The following is a 21,114-nucleotide window of genomic DNA, read 5'->3' on the forward strand; positions in this document are numbered from 1 at the left end:
GGGGGTGATGAGCAATTGTGTTGTGCAGCACTTGTTCCTCTGTTGTTCTTTCTCCTCTCCTTGTCATTATTATTATCATCATTATGTTTTCTTTCAAATGTTAAACTCTTCTTATCTCAACAGATTTACCTGTTTATCTTTTCTTTCTGATTCTCCTCCTCATGGGGTGATGGGGAGTGAGTGAGTGAGTGAGAGAGAAACTGTGTGGGATTAAACCACAGCAGTGAGGATACACAGGTACATCCTAAAGGGATGCAGTGCTGCAGGATCACTCCCACCCATACAAAATGTTACAACAAAAAGGATGGATGAAGGAATTTCAGCCACCTCAGGCTGAACAAGAAAGTGTCTAGTGTAAGGCTGTTAAGTGGGATTTGTAATTACAATAAAAAAAATTGCTTTTTTTTGGCTTCTAGGTAGAGTTTTATGAAGGGGCAGGCAATAACGGGGCAGGCAATAGCCAGAGGGGACGAGATGAGAGATGAGCAGTGGATAAATCCCAGCCTACAGAGGTTGAGGGTGAGAGGGTCCTGTGCAAGGCTGAGCTGGTTGAGACAGCACCAGGGGGCTCAGACCTCCTGGACTTGTCAGAGCAGCAAAAGGTGAAGGGATAACTGCTGGAAAAGGAGGGCAAAGCCCAAATTCTCCCATGAACTGTCTCTAGCAGTTCACTGGCTGGGTTGGTGTCTAAGATTAGCTCCTTCTGGCAGCTTCAGCAGATGCAGCTGCTGGGTAAATATAGACTCTTAGTGAATGGGCTATTTTCTCTCCTGAAGTATCCCAGTCAGGAGGGCAGTGCAGAGTCACTGGGCTTTGCCATGTGAGTCACCCACTTGGACACTGGGAGGTGACTCTGTCCTCCCAGGCAGCCACAGACCCGAGCTGAGCCACCACAGGGACAGAGCCCTTGGTGCCAGCACCTCAGGGAGTGCCACCTGAGCAAGGACACCCCTACAGAGGGCAGGAGATTGATCCAACCCTGCAGGAAGCACACGGTGGCAGAGCTGGTTTGATGGAAAAAGTAAATCTGGAATAATGGGGACGCCTAGAAACACCTATGAAAATTGCAGCAGTGACAGATGTGTCCAAAAGGGATGTGACAAGATGCCACCAAGGCACAACACCTGCCCCTTGCTCCCAGCATTGTTGGTCAGGCTCCCAAAAGTAAAACCTACCTGGTTTCTAACCCAAAACCCACGTGGGTGAAGTTTGCTGGTCACAGGCTCAAGATATGTACAAAAGCAGAGTCTAAATAAAGGTGGATATGAATCCAGCTGCAGCCCAACCTTCTGTCTGGTGATGACAGATGGGTTTGTGCTGAAGTGAAACAAATGTCCTGTGTCACTCTTTTGGGGGGCAGGTGAGGACCTGCAAACAGATCCTTGTCCTCTGAGCTCTGGTGCTGGGTGTTGCCAGGGGGTGTCACCTGCAGCCAGCAGCATTAACAGGGATGAGCAGCAGGTGCCAGAGTTACCCAACATTTATTGGCTACATAAATAAGAGACATTTACCAGGGACTTCACAAATTGCTTTGGCAGAGCTGAAAGCTGGCTAGGAACCCGTCCTGCTTCCCCCACAGGGATGCACCGAGGTCTCGAGCCCACTGCAGGGGGGTGTGGATCCTGCCTCCAAACAGACAGAACTCAGACATAAGGCCACTGAGAGTTACTCTAAAGTGCAAGAGAGCTATTTCTGTGTCACAAACCCACCTTTTTCCCCAAGGCACTGTGTTTCACACACTCCCAAAGTGTAATTCTCCAAGGAGTCTCCCATGGGTTTTCCCTCCACCACCCAGCCCCACTCCTTGCCCTTCACCTGGGGTTTTTCTGCTTTGATTGTGTTCAGCTGTGTGCTCACTCAGCCCTCCAGCTGGGCTGTGCACACCAAAGGCAGCTGAGGAAAGGGATGGAGCTGAGCAAGGGGTGGCTACAGCACGTTCTGCCCCTCAGCCACGGGCAGGAATGTGAGCTTAGACCTTTGTCCATGGCACGTAAAAATACTAAGGTGGGGTTTGGCTTGAGTCCCAGGACACATGTCACAGCAGGGTGGTCGTGGTGGCCACAGCAGTCTCAGATCCAGCAGTGCAGGGCCCTAAAACCTCCAGCCATGGGGCCTGGAGAGTTTCCTCTGGGAGAGAAGGGCTGAGGGGGAGCCCAGTGCTGGTGCACCAAGCGCTGAGAGAAGCAGGGGTGAAACCTCTGGGCCTGCACACGGTCAGAGGGTCAGGAAAACAGTGGGGATGGCTCTGGCATGGAAGAAACATCCAGGGAGCTGCCTCAGCATCCTGCCACGCCTGGGGAGACTGTGAAACACCCGCTGTGCCTGGTGGAAGATCTTCCCTGCAGCAAGGGGGTGACCTGTGCCTTCCAGGTGACTTCTACGTGGATGAGCTACAGCAGTCCGATTGTCAGGAGGGCTTGGAGAGCCCTGGCCAGTGCCTGGCCTGGCAGCAGTGGCTGGAAGGGAGATGAAGCTTCAGGGCAAGCCTGTGGTGCCTCCCCTACTCCAGCTTGGCCTTGTCCCCCTTCTCCTCCTCCTGGATGGCCAGGATGCGCTCGCGCTCCTTGATCAGCTGCACGCCGCAGTAGGTGATGAACCAGATGGACAAGGTGCTCTCAGGGAAACCTAGGGCAGGGAGGGAGACCTGCTCATGCAGCTGTGCTGGCCCAACCAGGCCAGTTCTTCACCAGCACAGCTGCCCCTCAGGTGGGCTTGGGAGGTGCCACAAGCTCGTGGTGGCCAGTGGCATTCTTCGTCATCGATCCAGCCCTGCGGCTTCACCGAGAGGGAAATCCTCAGGGTTGGATTTTAGGTGAAACTCTGCTGGGCCCACCAAGGCACCATGGACTGCAACTGTAGTGAGGACCTGCTGGAGGGGTTCTGAGCCCCTCTTACCCCCAAAATCCTTCTGCTCCCCAAGTTCATGGTTGACTTTCTGCCCATTGAACCTGGCCATGTCCGTCGCTGCTCAACACTGTGACCTCCTGGAAGCTTTGGGCTCCATTGGTGCTGGGGATCAACACCAGCTTTGTCCTGTCTCATTTCCTCTGCTCCAGCAGATACCTGCATCATCCCAAAGGTGACAGGTTCAAACCCTCATCCTGCAGTCTGTACATTTCTAATCAGTGCATTGTGGCGCTGTTTCGGAGTCTTCTCGTCCTGCACTTAGTGGGGACACAGTGTCCGCCCAGGAAAATACGTATTTTTGTCACCTACGTCAGTGACAGAGCTCTCCCTCCTCTTCAGAAGGGTCTGACGGTGTTTGCAATCACAAATCTGGTATCCACAGCAGAGGGGTGGATCCAGGGTTTGTTCCTGCTAAAACAGGAGCTGTGCAATGAATAGTGCAACCAGCAAAAGCCAGCCAGCTCAGCGGAGAGGCACTCCTGGCACAGCGAGGGTGACATTATCCATCCCCATCCCAGAGAGGGCTCCTCAGGGCTATTTATACCCTGGGCAGCTCAAGACGACTTCAAAACAGCGCCACAACCCACTGATTAGAAATGTACTGTTACAGATTGCAAGGCAAGATGGATTCTGTTACCATCTCTACGGCAGTTGTCTTTTATCAAGTGGGCAATTCTCCTTATCTCTCTCTGAGTGATCACAATCACTCCTCCCTCGGCAGGGGACATCTGCTGATAACAGGCCATTGAATGTCACTGCATGGCTGATAAGAGCTACAGCATCCCATTGGGAGATGTGAGCCCAGGGGGAGGAGCCAAGCATTCCTGCCTGGATATAATCTGGAGATTCTGACACACCAGCACAGTTTATCCACTGGATTCCCCAGAGGAGCAGCAGCTGCCTCTGCCCCTGGATCTTCAGAGGATTCTGCACCTTCCCACAGGATCCCTGCTCCAGCAGAACCACCCCTGACACTGCAGGAGGGCTGCAGCCACAATTCCAATGGCCCTGCTGCCAACACCCTGACCCACAGGGTGTCAGGATGAGTTCTGACTCTGTCACTGTTGTTCTAGTGTATTGCATTGTTTATTTTATCCTTTTATTTTCTTCCCTATTAAAGAACTGTTATTCCTGCTCCCATATTTTTGCCCAAGAACCCCTTAATTTAAAATTCATAGCAATTCAGAGGGGCGGGGAGGGTTTGCATTCTCCATTTCAGGGGAGGTTCCTGTCTCCTTTAGCAGGCACCTGTCTTTCCAAACCAAGACATGTACAGACTGCAGGATGAGGGTTCGTACCTGTCACCTCTGGGATGATGCAGGGTGTCTGCTGGAGCAGAGGAAATGAGGCAGGAGGAGTCAATCCCTTTCTCCAGCAAGTCAATCCCTTTCTCCATTTCACAGGCAGGGACTCAGCCCTGCTTGGTGAGGTGAACGTGACCTCTGCAGAGCTCTAGGGAGGCTCAACCAGGCTCAGGCTGTGCCAGGAGCTGCACAAGCACACCTGGCAGGCAGCTGGCACCCCAGAACACTCAGTGAGGAGCAGGGGGATCTAAGAAAACACTTTTTGCAGAAGAATTAAGGACATTTGGAGCAGCCACGTTCCAAGCCAGTGGCCGGGGCACTTTGGACCCAAAAGGATTCAAGATCCCAGTCCTCACTCCCACAGCAGTTCAGACAGGGGTGTCTCAGTGGGGAAGGCTGGCAGCACCTTACCCATCACCAGGAGTCTCTTGGTCACCAGCAGAGCAAACTCCAGGCTGTTGAGGGCCAGGATGTTGTAGAGGACGATGGCCCAGAAGTTCACAGCCCCAAAAGCTGCCCTGATCCGCCGAGACATGGCCCCTGACAGCTTGGCCTGTGGGGGAGAGAGGAGCAGAGGGGAAAGGGTCTCTTAGGAAAAGGGGGTGACTGGGGCAACCCCAGCGGGGTCCCAGAGAGGAGGCAAAAATCAGAGCAGCTTTTAGTGCCTCTGGAATGAAGAAATGAAAGGACAAGGAAAGGACAAAACTGCTCTGCTGCTTTAGGGACTCTGGGCTGGGTCCCACGGGTAGGGGCAAGATATTAGATACAGTTTAATGATAATTGTAGAATCACAGACACATGGAAGGGTTTGGGTTGGAAGGGGTCTTAAGGATCATCCATTCCACCCCTGCCATGGCAGGGACACCTCCCACTGTCCCAGGGTGATCCAAGCCCTGTCCAACCTGGCCTTGGGCACTCCAGGGATCCAGGGGCAGCCACAGCTTCTCTGGACACCCTGTGCCAGGACCTGCCCACCCTCACAGGGAACAATTCCTTCCCAGTATCTCATCCACCCCTTCCCTCTGTCAGTTTAAATCCATTACTCCTTGTCCTGTCCCTCCACATCCTTGTCACGAGTCCTTCAGCCGCCCTCTCAGATTCTCTTTAAAATGAAATGGTTGAGTCCTGCTTTCTCCACCTCTTGCCACTCCTCAAGGCAGAAGAATCTGTTATATCCAGGATTATTATTAGATTATTATTACATGCAAATCACTCCTGGCTCCTGGTAAAAATAGTTTCTTAGGAATTAAAAAAAATAAAAGAAGCTCAAAAGCCAATGACAGCAGCAGAGTGGAATTGTCAGTGGCACATAATCTCCAGGATCAGCTGCTGTGAGTGGAGCAGGGATGGAGTTTAGAGCAGCCTTCAAAGAGCCCCCAGGCTACTTAGGGCTGGGAATTGTGCTGCTGCAGGGAAGGGGATTTCTCTGCCTTGAGAGCCTTAATCTGATTAGCAGTTCAACCAGGAGAGCAAACAGGAGGATTGCTCTCCATGGTTTTTATTCAAAATAGATCTTTAACTAATTTAGGACCTCCTTGATAATTTATTTGGAAATAAGAACGTGATAATTTATTTGGAAGGAATTTGAGATGGGATTTTTGAATTGTGGTTTATTTTTTTATATTCTATTTTTTATTTTATATAGTTATTGGTATTATATTTTTATATTTATTGTATTATATTTTTATATTTTAATGGAAGGAATATATTTTTTGGAAGGAATTTGAGATGGGATTTTTGAATTGTGGTTTATTTTTCCCTACATGGTTTATATTTTATATATTGATTTATACTATATTTTATATTTATATTTATTTCATTTTGATGATGTGTTTTTTTAATATATTTTTATTTTTCATATTTATGTGGTTTATATATTTTATATTTATATTTAATTTTTTATAGGTAGGAAGGGTGAATTCGGTTTGTATTGTTATAATATGGTTTAAAAGGTTATAAGATTTTTTAGTTATAAGATTTAAGGAGTTATTGATTAATAAAATATTGTTAATAAAGATATTTATGTCTTGGATTTAATTTTAAAATATTTTGGTTTATAGATTTGTGTTATAGTGTAAGGTTTTTTTTCACTTACATTTCTACACTATATTTTTATATATAATTATATATATAAAGTTAATTGATATATATATATAATGATATATAAATGATATATCATTATAAATTATATAATATACATTTATATATTGTATTATATAAAATTATACATAATGATATAAAAATATATTATATATATTATTATATATAAATGTATAGTACTCTATTTTAATTTTTGTTTCTTTTTGTAGTTATTTTAATTTTTTATATTTTAAATTTTAAAACTTTAAAAGTTTTTAATTTATTTTAACATGGTTTAGTTTTAAATTATAAATTTATATTTTTTGTTTTAGTATTTAAGTTTGGAAGATTTTTTTAAGGTTTTAGATAAAATTTTGGTTTTAATTCTAAGCTTGGGTTTACAAGTCTAAAGTTCTGAGAGTTTCTTGCATTTCAGATTCCAACGGGAAGATAATTGTTTTCAGGGTGGAAGTTTTAAAGAATTTTTTTTCCAGTATGTCCCTGAGACAGGGCACAAATTTGGTCCCAAAGACAGGGCACAAATTATTAAAATCATTATTAAATTATTATTATTTTAAAATAATTTGTTCTGTCATCCAAACACTTGATTTTAAAAGAAATCAGATCAAAACCACTGAGAATGCCAAGATGCTCTGTGGAACAAGAGGAATAAATTAAACCCGTAAGGAAATACATAAACATTTCTCCATAGGATCTGGATATTCCCCATATGCATAGACCTATTCCCAAGGACAGATATTGACAGATATCTCACATTTTGTGTCCATCTGTGGCGCTTTGATGCCTCATTGGAGATGCACTCCTGCTTCTCCTGGACCTCAGTTTTCCCTCTGGAATTTCCACCCCAATCTAAATTCCCTGTGAAACCACACAGGGGTTTGTTTGCTCTGGGTGGGTGACAAAGGGCATGGAATGAAGGGACACAGGGCACCAGGACCTTCCCTTGCACAGCTCAGTAGCTGATCCCAAGGATTGCCCAGGGGGATGTCACCATCCCTGGAAATGTTAAAAAAAACACGGATACAGCACTAGGGGATGTGATTTAGGGGTGGACGTGGTGTGTTATGGACATATTCTATGAAAAATACTTTCCCCTAGGATTTTTCTCCTGAGAAGATGAGAGGCCTCAGAAATGAAATGTAAACAATGATTGTTTGTTGCTGTGGAATGCAACAGGTGGATCTGGGATTAGCCTCATGTGGTTGTTTCTAATTAATGGCCAATCACAGTCCAGCTGTGTTGGGACTCTGGTCAGTCACAAAATTTTACTATCATTCCTTTTCTTTCCTTGCTAGCTTTCTGATGAAATGCTTTCTTCTATTCTTTTAGTGTAGTTTTAATATATAATTTTCTTTTAATATAATATATATAATAAAATAATAAATCAGCCTTCTGAAACAGAGTCAAGATTCTCATCTCTTCCCTCATCCTGGGACCCCTGCAAACACCACCACAGTGGTGGTCCAGCTGGCTGGACAGCTGGACTTGCTGGTCTTTTCCAGCCTTAATGATTCCATGATTTTGAAGGCCACAGCAAACACCTCCAGGCAGGAGCCCCATGGCATCCTCAGGGATTCTGCTCTTCTTCCTCACCCTAAAACCCAACCCCTACAACCCAGTGTGAGCTCCCTGCAGGCACAGACATTTCCCAGCACCAGAGCTTGCCCCCAGCCCCCCGGAGCTGCCCCATCCCCTCACCTCCAGCTTGGCAAAGGGCCCCAGCTGGAAGAACTTCTGCACCCAGAGCTCAAAGTTGAGGCCGAAGCAGTTGACGAGGGACCAGATGTAAACGACCTGGCAGGGCCCCAGCCAGAGGGTGGTGATGGCAAAGGTGGTGACGCTGGCCACCAGCTCCTTCAGGACGTTGTCGTGGTTCTCTCCAATGTGGTCATACACGTACCTGAAAGGGCAGGCAAGGGGGTTCATGTCATGGGCATATTTTATGGAAAATCTGTTTAGCAGGATCTTTTTCTCCTGAGAAGCTGAGACACCTCAGAAATGAAATGTAAACAGTGATTGTCTGCTGCTGTGGAATGCAACAGGTGGATCTGGGATTGGTCTCATGTGGTTGTTTTTATTAATGGCCAATCACAGTCCAGCTGTCTCAGACTCTCTGGTCAGTCACAAAATTTTATTATCATTCCATTCCTTTGCTAGCCTTCTGATGAAATCCTTTCTTCTATTCTTTAGAATAGTTTAAATATATAATTTTCTTTTAATATAATATATATCATAAAATAATAAATCAGCCTTCTGAAACACAGAGTCAAGATTCTCATCTCTTCCCTCGTCCTGAGACACTTTCAAACACCACCACAGGTTGGTGCTCCCTATAGTCCAGGAGATCCCTCTGGGGGCTCCTTTTCCCAAGCTCCTCACAGAGAGGTCAGTCCAGAACATCCCAGTAAAACAGGAGGGATGTTCTGGCAATAAATTGATTTTTGCTGTGCCCCAGCTGCTTGTGTTCCTACAAACCCATAAACACTCAAGGACAAAATATCCACCTTTCCCCACTCTGGCAGGTAAAATTTGGTGTCTCTCACACTTGCTGGTGCTCAGGATTTTACCACAAAGCAGCCACCGCTCTCCTCAGTAGGGGTTTGCTGGTGTGAACTCGTGGGTGAAGGGAGGTGAAGGGCTGAGGAAGATGCAGATGGAGCTACAGTACTCAGTTCTCCTTTCCTCCTGGAGAAATGTAAAGCTGGCTCTTCCTCCCCTGAGGAAACCCTAAACCCACCAGGTTTAAAGGGATTTTGGGACAGCACTCTTTTATTCCCAGCTTTGGGGGAGGGGGCTGTTGCTCTTTGTGCAATTAATTCAATGGGTTTGGGGCTAAACAGAGCAAATAGAGGGATTTATCTAGCAGAGAGGACACCCCAGCCTTGGGAGGAACAGCATGTGATGCTTCATTGCTCTGGGATGGAAGGGAAGACCCTGAACCAGACTAGAAGTGTCTGACTGGACACTTACTTGCACAGCCAGTCATTAATCCCTCTGTCAAAATGCCTAAAAATAAGATGATAAGAACATGTTAAAACACACAATGACAATAAAAACCTGTTGAAGCAGTGAAAACACCCAATCCCCTGGCAAGGCACATCATGGACTTTGCTCACAGAAATCCTCCAGGCTCCTTCCTTGGACAGGTGCCACTAGAGACGAGGTTTAACTTTTCTCCTGATCTATTTCTCCCCACCCAAGAATATTTCCCTGGGTTCTGGCCAGGTCTAGGCTATGGTTTCAGGTGGTCTCCAGCTCACAGAGCAGCTGCCCAGGACAGCCCAGGTGTCCTCCCCTCCACGCAGGTCCTGTCCACTCCTCCTTCAGGGTACTCACGTTTCAGCAAAGATGTAGAGCATGGTGATGCATTTAGGGGGCTGGGGTGGCTCCAGGTGGTCCAGTCTGGCAATGGTGTTGATGACCCCAAACATCACAGCAGCCTTCACCCAGTCATACACCAGATTGGAGTAGGCCAGGCCAGCTGGAGCAAAAATGGGAGTCAAACAGGGAAAGAAGAACACAGAATGCATCAGGATTTCTGCAGAGCAAATATTTTAAAACTGAGTTTTTTAGGAGGCTTGAACCAAAGAGCAATTTCTTCTTGGGGTATTAGAGATCAAACTGCTTATTGGTCTTAGTAGTCCAAGAAATTCTGTTTGTACAGTAATTTATTCCATCGTTGTGCCTTCCCTCTGAGGCTTGTTAAGTTTTGATGAACTCATCCCAGTTCTCAGGTCTGCCCTCTGAGCTTTTATTGGCACCTCCATCAAAACTCCCCCCACCCCAGCTCCCTCTGGCCACAGATATCCATGCTACAGCAGAGCCAGGGACAGAACCTCTGACAGAGAGGTGTCTGGCACTGGGAAGCAAACCCTGCAGGGGCAGCTACTAAAGATTTCAAATGCCTCTGCAAAGAGGTGCTAAAATGCCCCTTTCTTGGTGGGATCCAGATTGTCCCAGATTAAGGGAGAATCTGACCACTCCCACTGTGGTCAGTCCAGTCAGAAGAGCTCAGCTCCCTCTGGAGTAACACAGGATCCATCTAGCCAGGGCTCTTGGGACATCCTAAATCCATGTTAGTGCCCCTCCAGCTGCATTAGGATTTTATCCTGGCCTCAAGCTGCCACTCTGGAGAGACAGGAGGCTCCTCCAGCCCCTGCTTGGCCTTTGCTGTGTGGTGGTGTCTGAAATGCTGCCATCAGACATGGATTTGGTCATCTGGAGACCTCCCTCCAGCTGCCAGAGCTGCTTCCATCACTTATCCTGGGAATTTCCCTTCTGGAGGTCTCTAGCCCAGCCATGCTTGGAGAACACCCACCTTAAGGTAGAGATTATTGCCCTGGACATTGTCCATGTAGGTGTTGAACAGACTCTTTTGGGACACTCCATAACCTCTCTGGGCACCTCTCCCAGTGTTTGACCACTCTGTGGACAACTTTCCTTACAATCAGGCAATGCAGTCAATGCAATCAGCAATGCAATCAGGCTTTGCATTGCTGCACGTGGTTTGCTTTGTCCTGCTGATTTTTTAGAGGTGCTGAGCTCCCTCCCACTCCAAAGGTAACAAAAATAATTTGGTGCTCAGCTTCCTAAACCCCAAACTAATCAATTTACACTATGAAAAAGCCAGACCAGCACCATGTGCTTTCCAGGGCCACCCAACCTCCAACCCAACCTCCAGAGCCACCAACCAACTCTCTGCATGACCAGATGGAGGATGAGGATTTTTTTACTCAAACCTGTCCAACACAGGCATTCCCAGAGCCTCTCAGGGGGGTGGATGGAGATCTGGATCCCTCCCCACTGCCTCGGAGCTGAGGACAGGGGTGAATGTGCCCAAGCACGGCCGCTCACCCAAGGACCAGTCCGAGAGGCGGTTCACGAACTTCAGGTCAGAAGGGAGGGTGAGGATGTAGAAGAAGTGGAAGAAGATGTCCACAGCCACGATGGCCCCCACGTGGAGCAGGGCATTGACACGGATGCTCTTCATCTCGTCGTCCTTGCGCCTCAGCTCACGGGTGCTCACCTGCAGGGAGGGACAAACGGGCAAGAATGATGGAGGGGATTGACAGCTGGCCTGCAAGCAAAGCTGAGTGAAAAGAAGAAATAACAATTGATGTTTTTTGAGTGTATCCATAGCAAGGAAGAAGACAAGGCCGTCAGCATGGAAACAGATTAGAAAAGATACATGAGAAGTTTTGCAAGCTGGACTATGTGCCTAAGTAGATGCGTATACATGCCTTATTAAACTTCTGTAAAACCTTTGCCAATGATATTGACACTAATTGCTTTGCACCAATGAATAGAATAAGTTATTGTGATGTAGTTAATGACTTAAGATCACACTTTGTTAAGAGTATATAAACTGGAGAACACATAGAATAAAAACTTTTTTTTCTTCTTGGACCCTGGTCACGTGTGTGTGTGTGTCACGTCCGGCCTAATGGTGACAAGGCTGAGCCCAAGGACAGGATGGGCGCTGCTCCTTCATCCCCCAGGATGGTCAAGGTCCAAACAGGGATTGATTCGTTGTTCCCCTTTAGAGGTCACACTATGTGGCCCAAATTTCCACTGATTAAGGAATTCCCAAGGGCTGGCTGAGGCGGGCACATGCACAAGGAACAGGACATGTCCCACCCACAGCAGGGCTGAGGACAGCAGGGATGTCCCTGCTGCATCACCCCGCTGCTCCCAGGGGTTTCCCAGCAGAGCAGGCATGTGGTCAGACAAAGGTCTGGCTGTCCTCAGGGACTCCAGGGGGGCTGAAATCCACTCTGGCCACGGAGCTCCCAGGGGTTCGTGCTCTTTCTGCAGCGATGCGCTCAGGAAATCAACTTTGCTTAAGGACAACCCCTTCCAAAAGGCACCGAGAGGGAGCAAGTGCTTGCACCCATCACATCTCCAGGATGGATTCCAGGGTTGGAATCCCAACCCAACTGCTCTGCCAGCAGGGCCTGGTGTATTTTTGTCCAGGGTCATCTGGGAGGAGGAGGAGGAGGAGGACTGGTGATGGCTGAGGTTTCTGCTGCAGACTCCTGCTGTAACCGAGAGGGAGACTTGCTCGGGGGGCTGTCCTGAATTGGTGGGGCCTGATTGATGGGGATTTCATCTCTGCTGTGTCCTGCACAAACAGGGCCTGGGGTGTGCCTCCAGGAGCTGCCACATCCCTGCTTGCTGTCACATTGCCCTCACCAGAGTGAGCTCTCAGGATTACAGAGCCGCATCCTTGCTTCCCCGCATCGCCGTAAAATTGCTGCTGTATTCAAAATCCTCTTATGTTTATTACTTCCCCTTTATTCCCTGCGAGAGGTGGGAGCTCTCCCTGCATAATCCACAGGCTGCTGCACCAGCCCCGTTGTCAAATCCAGATGATTCCTGAGAATTAAAGCCTTTGCCAGATTTTTTTGTGCCTGTTAAGTGCCAGGTGCTTTGAGGATACAAAGAGGTCGCTGGACCCTGAGCTGAGGGAGGACAGGGTCTGGCATGGAGATGTGTGGGTGGGCACAGAACCCTCCTTCCATGGAATCACAGGATGGCTTAGGCTGGAAAAATCCATTAAGATCATTGAGTCCAACCATTAACCCAGCACTAAACCCTGTCCCCAAGTGCCACATCTACGCATCTCTGAAACACCTCCAGGGATGATGACTCTACCCCCGCCCTGGAGAGCCTGTTCCAATGCTTAACAACCATTTCCTCAAAGAAATTATTCCTATTATCCTGTCTAAACCTTCCCTGGTGCAACTCAAGGTGGTTTGCTCTCGTCCTCACATCTGTGTGTGGTGCCAGCACTTGGTCATCCCCCCTTGGGATCAGGGCTGTGTCACTGACACCCCCAACCCTAGAAAGGGGGATTTGCTCCCTTGATCTCAGTAAAAAAGATGCTTCTCCACCCAAATGTGGCTGGCCAAGCCCTGCCACAGATGAGTTCTCATCTCACACAGGGATGCAAGAGCTCGACCAGGATGTAGGACCCAAAGTGACAGCTCTGATCTCTAACCGGGCCATACATCCCACCCTGGGGAAGGGTTCCACCTGCCTCCTGCCCTAATTGCTCTTGGGCAATTAAGGATTCCCCCCTGCAGCCAGCTGCAGCTCCAGCAGTGCAGGGGGGATGCAGCCAGGAGATGGCAGTGGTGGCCAGGCCAAGCCAGGACCCCTGCCCGGGGCAGGGGAGAGGGGCTGGGGACTTCATCCTTCTGCCTTTGGGCTTTGGAGCAGCAGAGAGGGGAATTGCTCATCAAGTGGCTTTAGGCAGCCTGGTTTGGGGTTGTGCAAAGGAGCAGGAAATGAAACTCCCCCTGGATGCAGTTCTGCAGGAGCAGGGGGGGTTCAGGCGTTGGAGACAGGAGGAGTTTCATGTCCCCATTTGTAGGTTCCTGGCTGCATCCCTGGTGGGGACACCAGAGCTGACCTTACAATCTGCAGGGTCCAGTGCTCTAAAAATCATTTTTAATGATTTAATATGTCCAGTAAGACCTGAGGACTCTTGTTCCTTTTAAGAGGCATCATGGAGTTGTTAATTCCACAGATGAAGGGCAGGCAAGGAGCAGGACTGGGATCATGGCTCATCCTGGAGGAAACATCCCAGTGCAAACCCTTTCTTAGGCAACCAAAGCCAGCTCCATGTGTGACAGAAGGTGCAGGGCTGGTGGGCCTTCAGTCTTCTCCTCCCCACGAGGCTCTGGCTGCTCTCCCCTGCCCTGGGCTGGCTTTTCTTCTGAATCCACAAATGTTTTTCCAAAACATTCCTGTTCCCAGCCACCAGTTTGGGTCCAAAAACTCAGTGTAGCTGTTCTTCTGCAGAAGGAACCAGGGGTGGTGGTGGTGGGAATCCTCCACAGCACCACTGCTGCCCAAACCTCCCTTTGCCAGCATCACCAGCTTGCCTTGGTGGCCGAGGCTGATCCTGGGTGCAGAAGGAGGCTGAGGTGGGAGGAGTGAGGGGGGACACAGCACTGCTGGTTCCCTTGATCTTGGACTATGGAACTGCTCCAGAGGTCCCAGCCCAGGCTTCTGCTGGTGTTTTCCAGTTCTGTCTGGAGTCTGCTCATCCAAAATCTCCCTTGGTTGTGTGGAGCAGGCAAAGATTTGGGGCATCAGGGAACTTCATGGAGCCCCTGAATGCTGGAGCTCAGCCTTCCACACAATCTTATCTATTTCCTGGAAATAACTCGCTCTAAAGACACACAAGGCATCCCTGGAAGCTCCTGCTCCCTGGGTGATAGAAATGGGAGACAGAAATGTCCTTGGTGTCACAGCCTGCCGAGGTCCCATGGGTGGGCTCTACATGTGTGGCCCTCACCTTGAATGTTCTGGGGTGACAGCACAAGGAAACTGAGGCACAGAGCAGTGCAGATGCCCAGGGAGCAAGGACATCACAGCATGACCTTCCATTGGGAATTTGTCAATGAAAATGGCAAAAAAAAACCTAAAAGAAGGTTAAAAATCCATCACTTTACACCCTTCCCCACAAAAATGCACAGCCACAGACCAGAGGTGACCACAAGAAGCTCTACAACCATTTGCATCTTCACTGTGGGAAAAGTTGTGGTTTGTGCAGACATTGACCCCAAGCAAATAAATAAATTCTGGGGAGAAATCCTGCTCCAGCCCGGCCTGAGGCTCACTCACCTGGGCGTGGAACTGGTCAAAGGTCATGACAGGCCCGAAGAAGAAGAATGGGAGGTAGAAGTTGTACTTGAGGAGGTCGAAGATGGAGTAGATGCCCTCCTCCTTCTCGGAGCTCTCGAGGGCGAAGCTCATGCAGCGCACGATGGTGAAGGTGCAGCCCCCGTAGAAAAGGACATCTTGGAGATCAAAAGCTCCCGTCACAAACCCACTCTGGGCAAGAAACAGAGAGTTACCAACAGGAACTTGGTGTCCCTTCTGGGCTGCTTCACTGTGTGGGGGACACCACTCCTGGGGCAGCAGGGAATTGTGTGGGTTGGGGGGACATTAAAGATCATCCAGTGCCACCCCTGCCATGGCAGGGACATCTTCCACTGTCCCAGGATGCTCCAAGCCCCATCCAACCCGGCCTTGGGCACTGCCAGGGATCCAGGAGCAGCCACAACTTCTTTGGAAACCTGTGCAGGGCCTCCCCACCCTCACAGTGAGGAATTTTTTTTCCTAATATCTCCTCTAACCCTGACCTCTGCCAGTTTAGTTTTCAGTTCAAGGAAAACCTCTAATTATGCTCTGACACAATTGTCTCTGAAGTTAATGAGCTGGAAAGAGAAAACTGGGGCTCGATTTCCCAGCTGGCTGCTGCAGCTCAGAGCAGTCAGGAAGTGGTGGATCCTCTTGGCCAGGTCACCAAGCAGCTGTTGGTCACACAGCTTTGGTCTGGGGGGGCAATGTCACCCTGTCACAGGTGTCCCCACAGCATAAAGCAGAGCCAGTTGCTTTGGGATTAGTGGAGAGGGAGTGAACCCATCTTTGTGGGCAGGGAGAGACAGCACTGTCCTGCTTAGGGACTGAATATTTTGATAAAGCCCTTTCTGGGCTTCTCTCCACCCACCAGTGAGATAAAATCTTAGCTAAGCTGTGACCTAAGAGATGGGCATCACTGAATTCATTCCAGCTCTGTGTTACAGCTGGGGAAACTGAGGCACAGGGCAGTAACAGGCTGACAAATTGCTGCCTGGGCAGCAAGAAAGACTCAGATGTCCTTTGTTCTAGAACAGCATGAAGTCACCCAAACATGACACGAACACTGTGGGATTACTCCCAAGCTCACACCTCAACAGTCCCTGCCCTCTAAAATGCTGTGAGAGCTCTGAAGCAGCCAGGAGAAATGGCCAGGGCCTGGGGCTGCCCCAGGAGCCCTCCTGGGGGATGACCCCGAGGGGATGGACCCCAGTGGGCTGGAAACGGGGCAGACACACGGCCAGGACAGCACCCACCTGCCACGAGCCAAAGGGCTCCACCTTGAAGGAGGCGAGGCAGCAGAGCCCGGCCACGTAGCAGAGCCACTTCTGCTTGGCCAGGGCCACCGAGTAGAGGAGCAGGCAGTGGGACAGGATGATCATCAGGTAGACCAGCCCCATGCTGGCCAGCACAGCCAGGAGCCCGTAGATCATGTACATCACAGCCCGGTGCTGGGGAGAGAGCAGTGTGGGCAGCACAGTGAGAGCCCCGAGCCCAGAACATCCCCCAAAACCCTCTGTCAGAACCCAGGACATCCCTCTGGCTGCCCTGGAGGACTCCAGACCCTGGCAGGGGGCTCAGAGACCTTGGCACACAGTCAAACACACCTGAGCCTTTGATTTTAGCCCATGGAAACAATCACCAACTTTGTGTGAGGAGTTACAAGCCACAAGGGTTTGAGTAGAATGACAGTGAATTTGTCACAGGGTGGAAAAAGAGAATTTTGGGGATTTAGAATGGGGGTTCAAGAGGCAAGATGGAGAAATCTGGGCATGTCCTGTCCTTCTTCTTCTTGTCCTCCATCTTCTGGGTGATGGTGACACTGCTGGATTGGTTTAGAGCAGAGACAGACTGTCTAACACAGGTGATAGGTATTGGAAAATTATTGTAAATAAAGCACACGTAGTTCTAAGTATAAAAAGCCAACACCACCCCAAGGGTGGTCAGTGTGCCTCAACCTGACCTGCTGGACAGACCTCAGCAGGTCAGAGAGAGAATGTATGAGATAAGAGAAAATAAACAGCCTTGAAAACCAAAGCCGAAGAATCTCGACTTCTTCTTCGATTGCGAAGCTAGAAAAAAAGACTCTTTAATACCTCGGGAGCCATTTCAGCAACACAGAACCCAAGAACTTTCCAGAGATCCCAGGCCACCCCGGTGCTCTCAAATCCACGCCAGCACAGCCCTGCTCACCTGTGGCACGGTCATGGAGCAGATCTTGCCGAAGAGGACGTGTCCTGAGAGGGCGAAGATGATGATGTTCCTGAACGAGGTGAACCACATCACCCACTCAAAATCAGCCACGTCCTGCAGGAGCAGCACCAGGCACTTTACTGCCCCCAGCCCCACAACTTTTAGAGCTTTTTCTTCCCATTTTCCACCCAAGGGCTCCCGAGCACTTTAGCTCAGATATAAAAACCCAGAAGGGACATGCAGAGGTTGCTTGTCCTGGCACACACGAAGTGGAGCATCCACAGCCCTGCAGTGATGCCTCAGGTTTTGGCTTTTATATTTTCACATTCTGTGCTGCTTTAGTGTGTGGGTCTGAGCTTCACATCAGGGGATGCTGAGCTCTGTGCACAAAGCAGGGAGACAAAACAATTCCTGCTCCAGCTGGGCACCAAGGACAAATGAGCCAAATCTCAGGCCAGGAGCACAAACCCCGTGGGCTGGAGAGAGAAAAACAAGCAGGGTGGGACTGCAGGGGCTAAAGCTGGGATGGGACAATGAACTGCAAGGTGCAAATGGAGCAGAGCTGATCCCAGGGAGAGACCCCGTGCCCCATGTGCATTTTGGGGCCATTTTGGTTCATCTTGGGTGCAGCCCTGGCTGGGCTCTGGTGCTGCCCAAGGTGCATCCATGGAGGAGATCCTTTGGATAAATCCCTGCTTTATTCTTTAGCTCTGTCCAGTCTCTGCTCTAGGTCAGCCTGCACAAAGCTTCAGCAGGGTTGGTATTTTCCCCACTACTTTAGGAAGAAAAATACAAGTCAGGTGAACCTCACAGAAGTGTGTCAGTAGCAGAAAACCCAGCTCTGTTTCTCCACTGACCAGACTGTCTGTGGCTAGGAAAGCCCAAGCCCTTCCTCACTCACCATCTTCCTGCCAAAGTAGTGCCAGCCTGGCTTTATGCCGTCTCGAAAGGCTTTTCTGTTCATGCTGTCTGCAAAAGAACCAGAGTTACAGGGAGAGAAACAGCTCTGGGAAATAGGATCTGTGTTCAAGCCAGGCCCAGAACTTTCATCGTTCTGATAATGAGCCATCAGGGCTCAACACCCCATCCCAAAAGTGCCTGATTGCCACGGACAACCAGAAGAGTCAGTGACAGCAGGTTTCTGCAGGAATTTTCAGCAATTCCCTGGATGATCTCAAAAAGGTTTTCAGGTTTGTGGGCTTCCAAACAAAAAAAACCAAAACAACACAAAAAAAGCCAAAAACAAACCAAAAACCACCAAACCACCAAAAAACCCCAACCAAAACAAAGAAAAACCCCCAAAACCAAACAAACAAGAAAGGGAATCAGCCCTGCATGGGCACAGTGGTGCTGGTTGCCTGGTGTGGCACTACCTGGAGACCTGTGATACCCCACAGCCTCTTAACCTGAGCCGTGGAAATAAGGACAAAGAGACAACCAGGCAAAAATCCCTTTAGAAAGGAATTCCGAGCTGTTTTCTGCAACAGTTAAAGCCGGGGATGTGCTGGTGCTATCAACAGCTGTAAAAGCAGGAGCCTGACACCCACGGCTCCTCCCAGGGGATGACACCCATGGCCCCTCCCGGGGGATGACACCCACAGCTCCTCCCAGGGGATGACACCCATTGTCCCTCCCGGGGATGCGGGGCAGCGTTACCTCTGGACGCCTCGAAGATGCCGCTGCCGCTGTAGAGCACAGCACAGGTCACCACGAGGGCATAAAACCCCAGCTCGTAGCTGGGGAGCATCGCCTTAACCCCCATGGTGGGAGGTGACAGCCCCGGCCGGCACCAGGGAGGGATCCACACCTGGGGAAGGGAGAGAGGAGAGGGAGGAAAACCGGGGGTGAGAGCTCACCTGCCCTCCTGTCCCTCAAACACCCTAAAATCCTGCTGCTCCTCCCCAGCTCTGCCTTATGGGCTTCCCTGAAGGCTGAAGGCAAGGAGAAGAGGCTCGCACCTGGGGCACAACTCAGGTGCAAAAAGGTTCCTGCAAGCCCCACCCGGGAGCCAGGATTTGGGGCCAGGTGTTCCTGTTCTTCCCATTATCCCGACGTTCAGAGCTGCTCCGGGATGGGCTTCCTCCAGCGTGTCTCTGGTGTCCCCACCTCTAATTCCTGCTGGGATCCGTGGAGGGGATCCAGGACAGAGCACGGAGACCCCACTGGTGGAGGGGACGCGATGGGTTTCTCCATCTCCTGCTCACCTTGCCCAGCCTCCAGCCCTTGGGGGGCTCCCAAAGCCCCGTGATCCCAAATTTCCCCTGCTCGGAGCCTTTAGGACCCCGCAGACAAGGCCGAGCCCCCCGGCTGCATCAGCAGCAATTAGCCCTAGGGCTAATTACTCCTCCGAGGTTAATGAACCTCGGCGCGACGTGCCTTGTAGCTCCGCAGCCTCCCCGGCGGAGTGTCCGGCAGCTGCCAGAACAGCAGCGGGCAGGATGCGGGGGACAGGGACTGGGGACAGGGACAGCCCCGGTGCTGGCACCCCCCCGCCACCATCCCTGAGAGCCCCGAAGGGATTAAGGCGCCCGGTCACCCTCTGCTCTGGCAGCCGCGTTGCAAAAGCTTCTGCGGTTATTAAAATCACTCCATATTAAAAATTAAAATAATATTAAAATTAAAATGATATTAAAATTATCCTTTTCATTTTAAGCGTTTATTTTTTTGTTTGGCAGCAGAGGTTTTTAAGTGGGGGTTGGGGGAGGTCCTTGGCAGCGATGCGGGGTGACCCCATCTTCCCCCGGCGTGGAGCAAACGCGTTTCCCGGGGGGAATTTCGGGCTCATCCCGGGCGGAATTTCGGGTTTACCGGGAGGAATTTCGGGTTTACCAGGAGGAATTTCGGGTTCCTCCGGGGGAATTTCGGGGGTGGCCCCGCGGTCACTCCCGGTGCGGGGCCGCTGCGGGCGGGCGCTGCCCCCGCTCTGCGGTGCCCCTGCGGCGGGAGGGCGCGCACGGAGGTGCCTGTAAAAAGCTTTTTTTTCCTCCTTCCCAAAGCTTTCCAAAGCTTCTTTTTATTTATTTTTTTTTCTTCTTTGGCGAGGGAGCGGGCGGCAGGCTGTGACCAACCCTGCGGGGCGCTCGGGGCTGGCGGGGACCCCTCGGATGATTTTAACTCCTGATCGCTCCGGGCTGCCCAGGGAGGCTCGGGGGGTCCCAGCAGAGCCCCAGTGGCAGCCGGGCAGCATCATCATCCTCATCATCCTCATCATCCTCACCATCCTCACCATCCTCATCATCCTCACCCCCCGCTCCCTCCCCGGCCGGGCGCTGGGGACGCGCAGAGGTGACAGAAAGCCCCGAGGAGCGGGAGCAGCGTGTCACCAGCCGCAGCGTGCCCCCCCAGCCCCGCAGCGCTCCCCGCTACTGACCTTGAGCCCCGGGGCCGCGGGGGGAGGCGGGCGAGGGTCGGGGATCCAGCGTCCGGCAGCGCGATGGGGACGGGAGGGGGACGAGGGAGAGGGGACAACTACCGAGGGTTTGGGGGCGGCTGATTTGCCCTAGAGCATCTCTCAGCCCGGCTCGGGGAGGGGGGCAGGGGTATTTTTGGGCTGCCGTCCCCCCACCTTGCCCCTGGAGGAAGTTTGGCTGGGAGTGGAGCGGAGCAGGCGGGAGGTATTTTTATTTTAGAGCAGCACTGCAGAGGGGGGTGGCTCGGGAGCTGTCTGTCACGGCAGCTGCTGAGAGGACCCGTGCTGGCTGCCAAGGCTCACCCCGAGCCAGGGGAGCCGGCCCTGGGAGCCCCAGGCAGGGACCGGCTCCCTCCCAGGGTGGGGTTGGGTCCCCACTTTTAGCCCTGCAAGGGAGGGGTTGCCCCCATCACCTTGTTCCAAAGGAAGATATCATTGTGTGGGGATGGGGAAACTGAGGCACGGAGCCAAGAGGAAGTGTGGTTCCTACTCGGCTTGGGCAGGGTTTGAATCTAAGTGAGGCTCGGGGGCTGCAGCATCTCCTGCTGC

The 21,114-nt window shown here is 50.7% G+C and overlaps 1 protein-coding gene across 1 annotated transcript; it reads right to left on the bottom strand.

Moving 5' to 3' along the window:
* Nucleotides 1-1,464: 1,464 nt before the first annotated feature.
* HHATL (hedgehog acyltransferase like) lies at nt 1,465-20,705 on the bottom strand. Its single transcript, XM_084226718.1, has 12 exons — nt 20,527-20,705; nt 18,813-18,963; nt 18,058-18,125; nt 17,157-17,270; nt 16,220-16,414; nt 14,946-15,155; nt 11,166-11,337; nt 9,648-9,792; nt 9,282-9,317; nt 8,010-8,211; nt 4,623-4,764; nt 1,465-2,625 (listed from the first exon to the last, which is right to left on the bottom strand). Exons 2-12 carry the CDS (start codon nt 18,916-18,918, stop codon nt 2,501-2,503), a joined length of 1,515 nt encoding a protein of 504 aa, XP_084082844.1. The 5' UTR covers nt 18,919-18,963; nt 20,527-20,705; the 3' UTR covers nt 1,465-2,500.
* Nucleotides 20,706-21,114: the final 409 nt, after the last annotated feature.

Source organism: Fringilla coelebs (assembly GCF_963513975.1).
Source record: "Fringilla coelebs genome assembly, chromosome: 1".
In the NCBI taxonomy this organism is placed as follows: domain Eukaryota; kingdom Metazoa; phylum Chordata; class Aves; order Passeriformes; family Fringillidae; genus Fringilla; species Fringilla coelebs.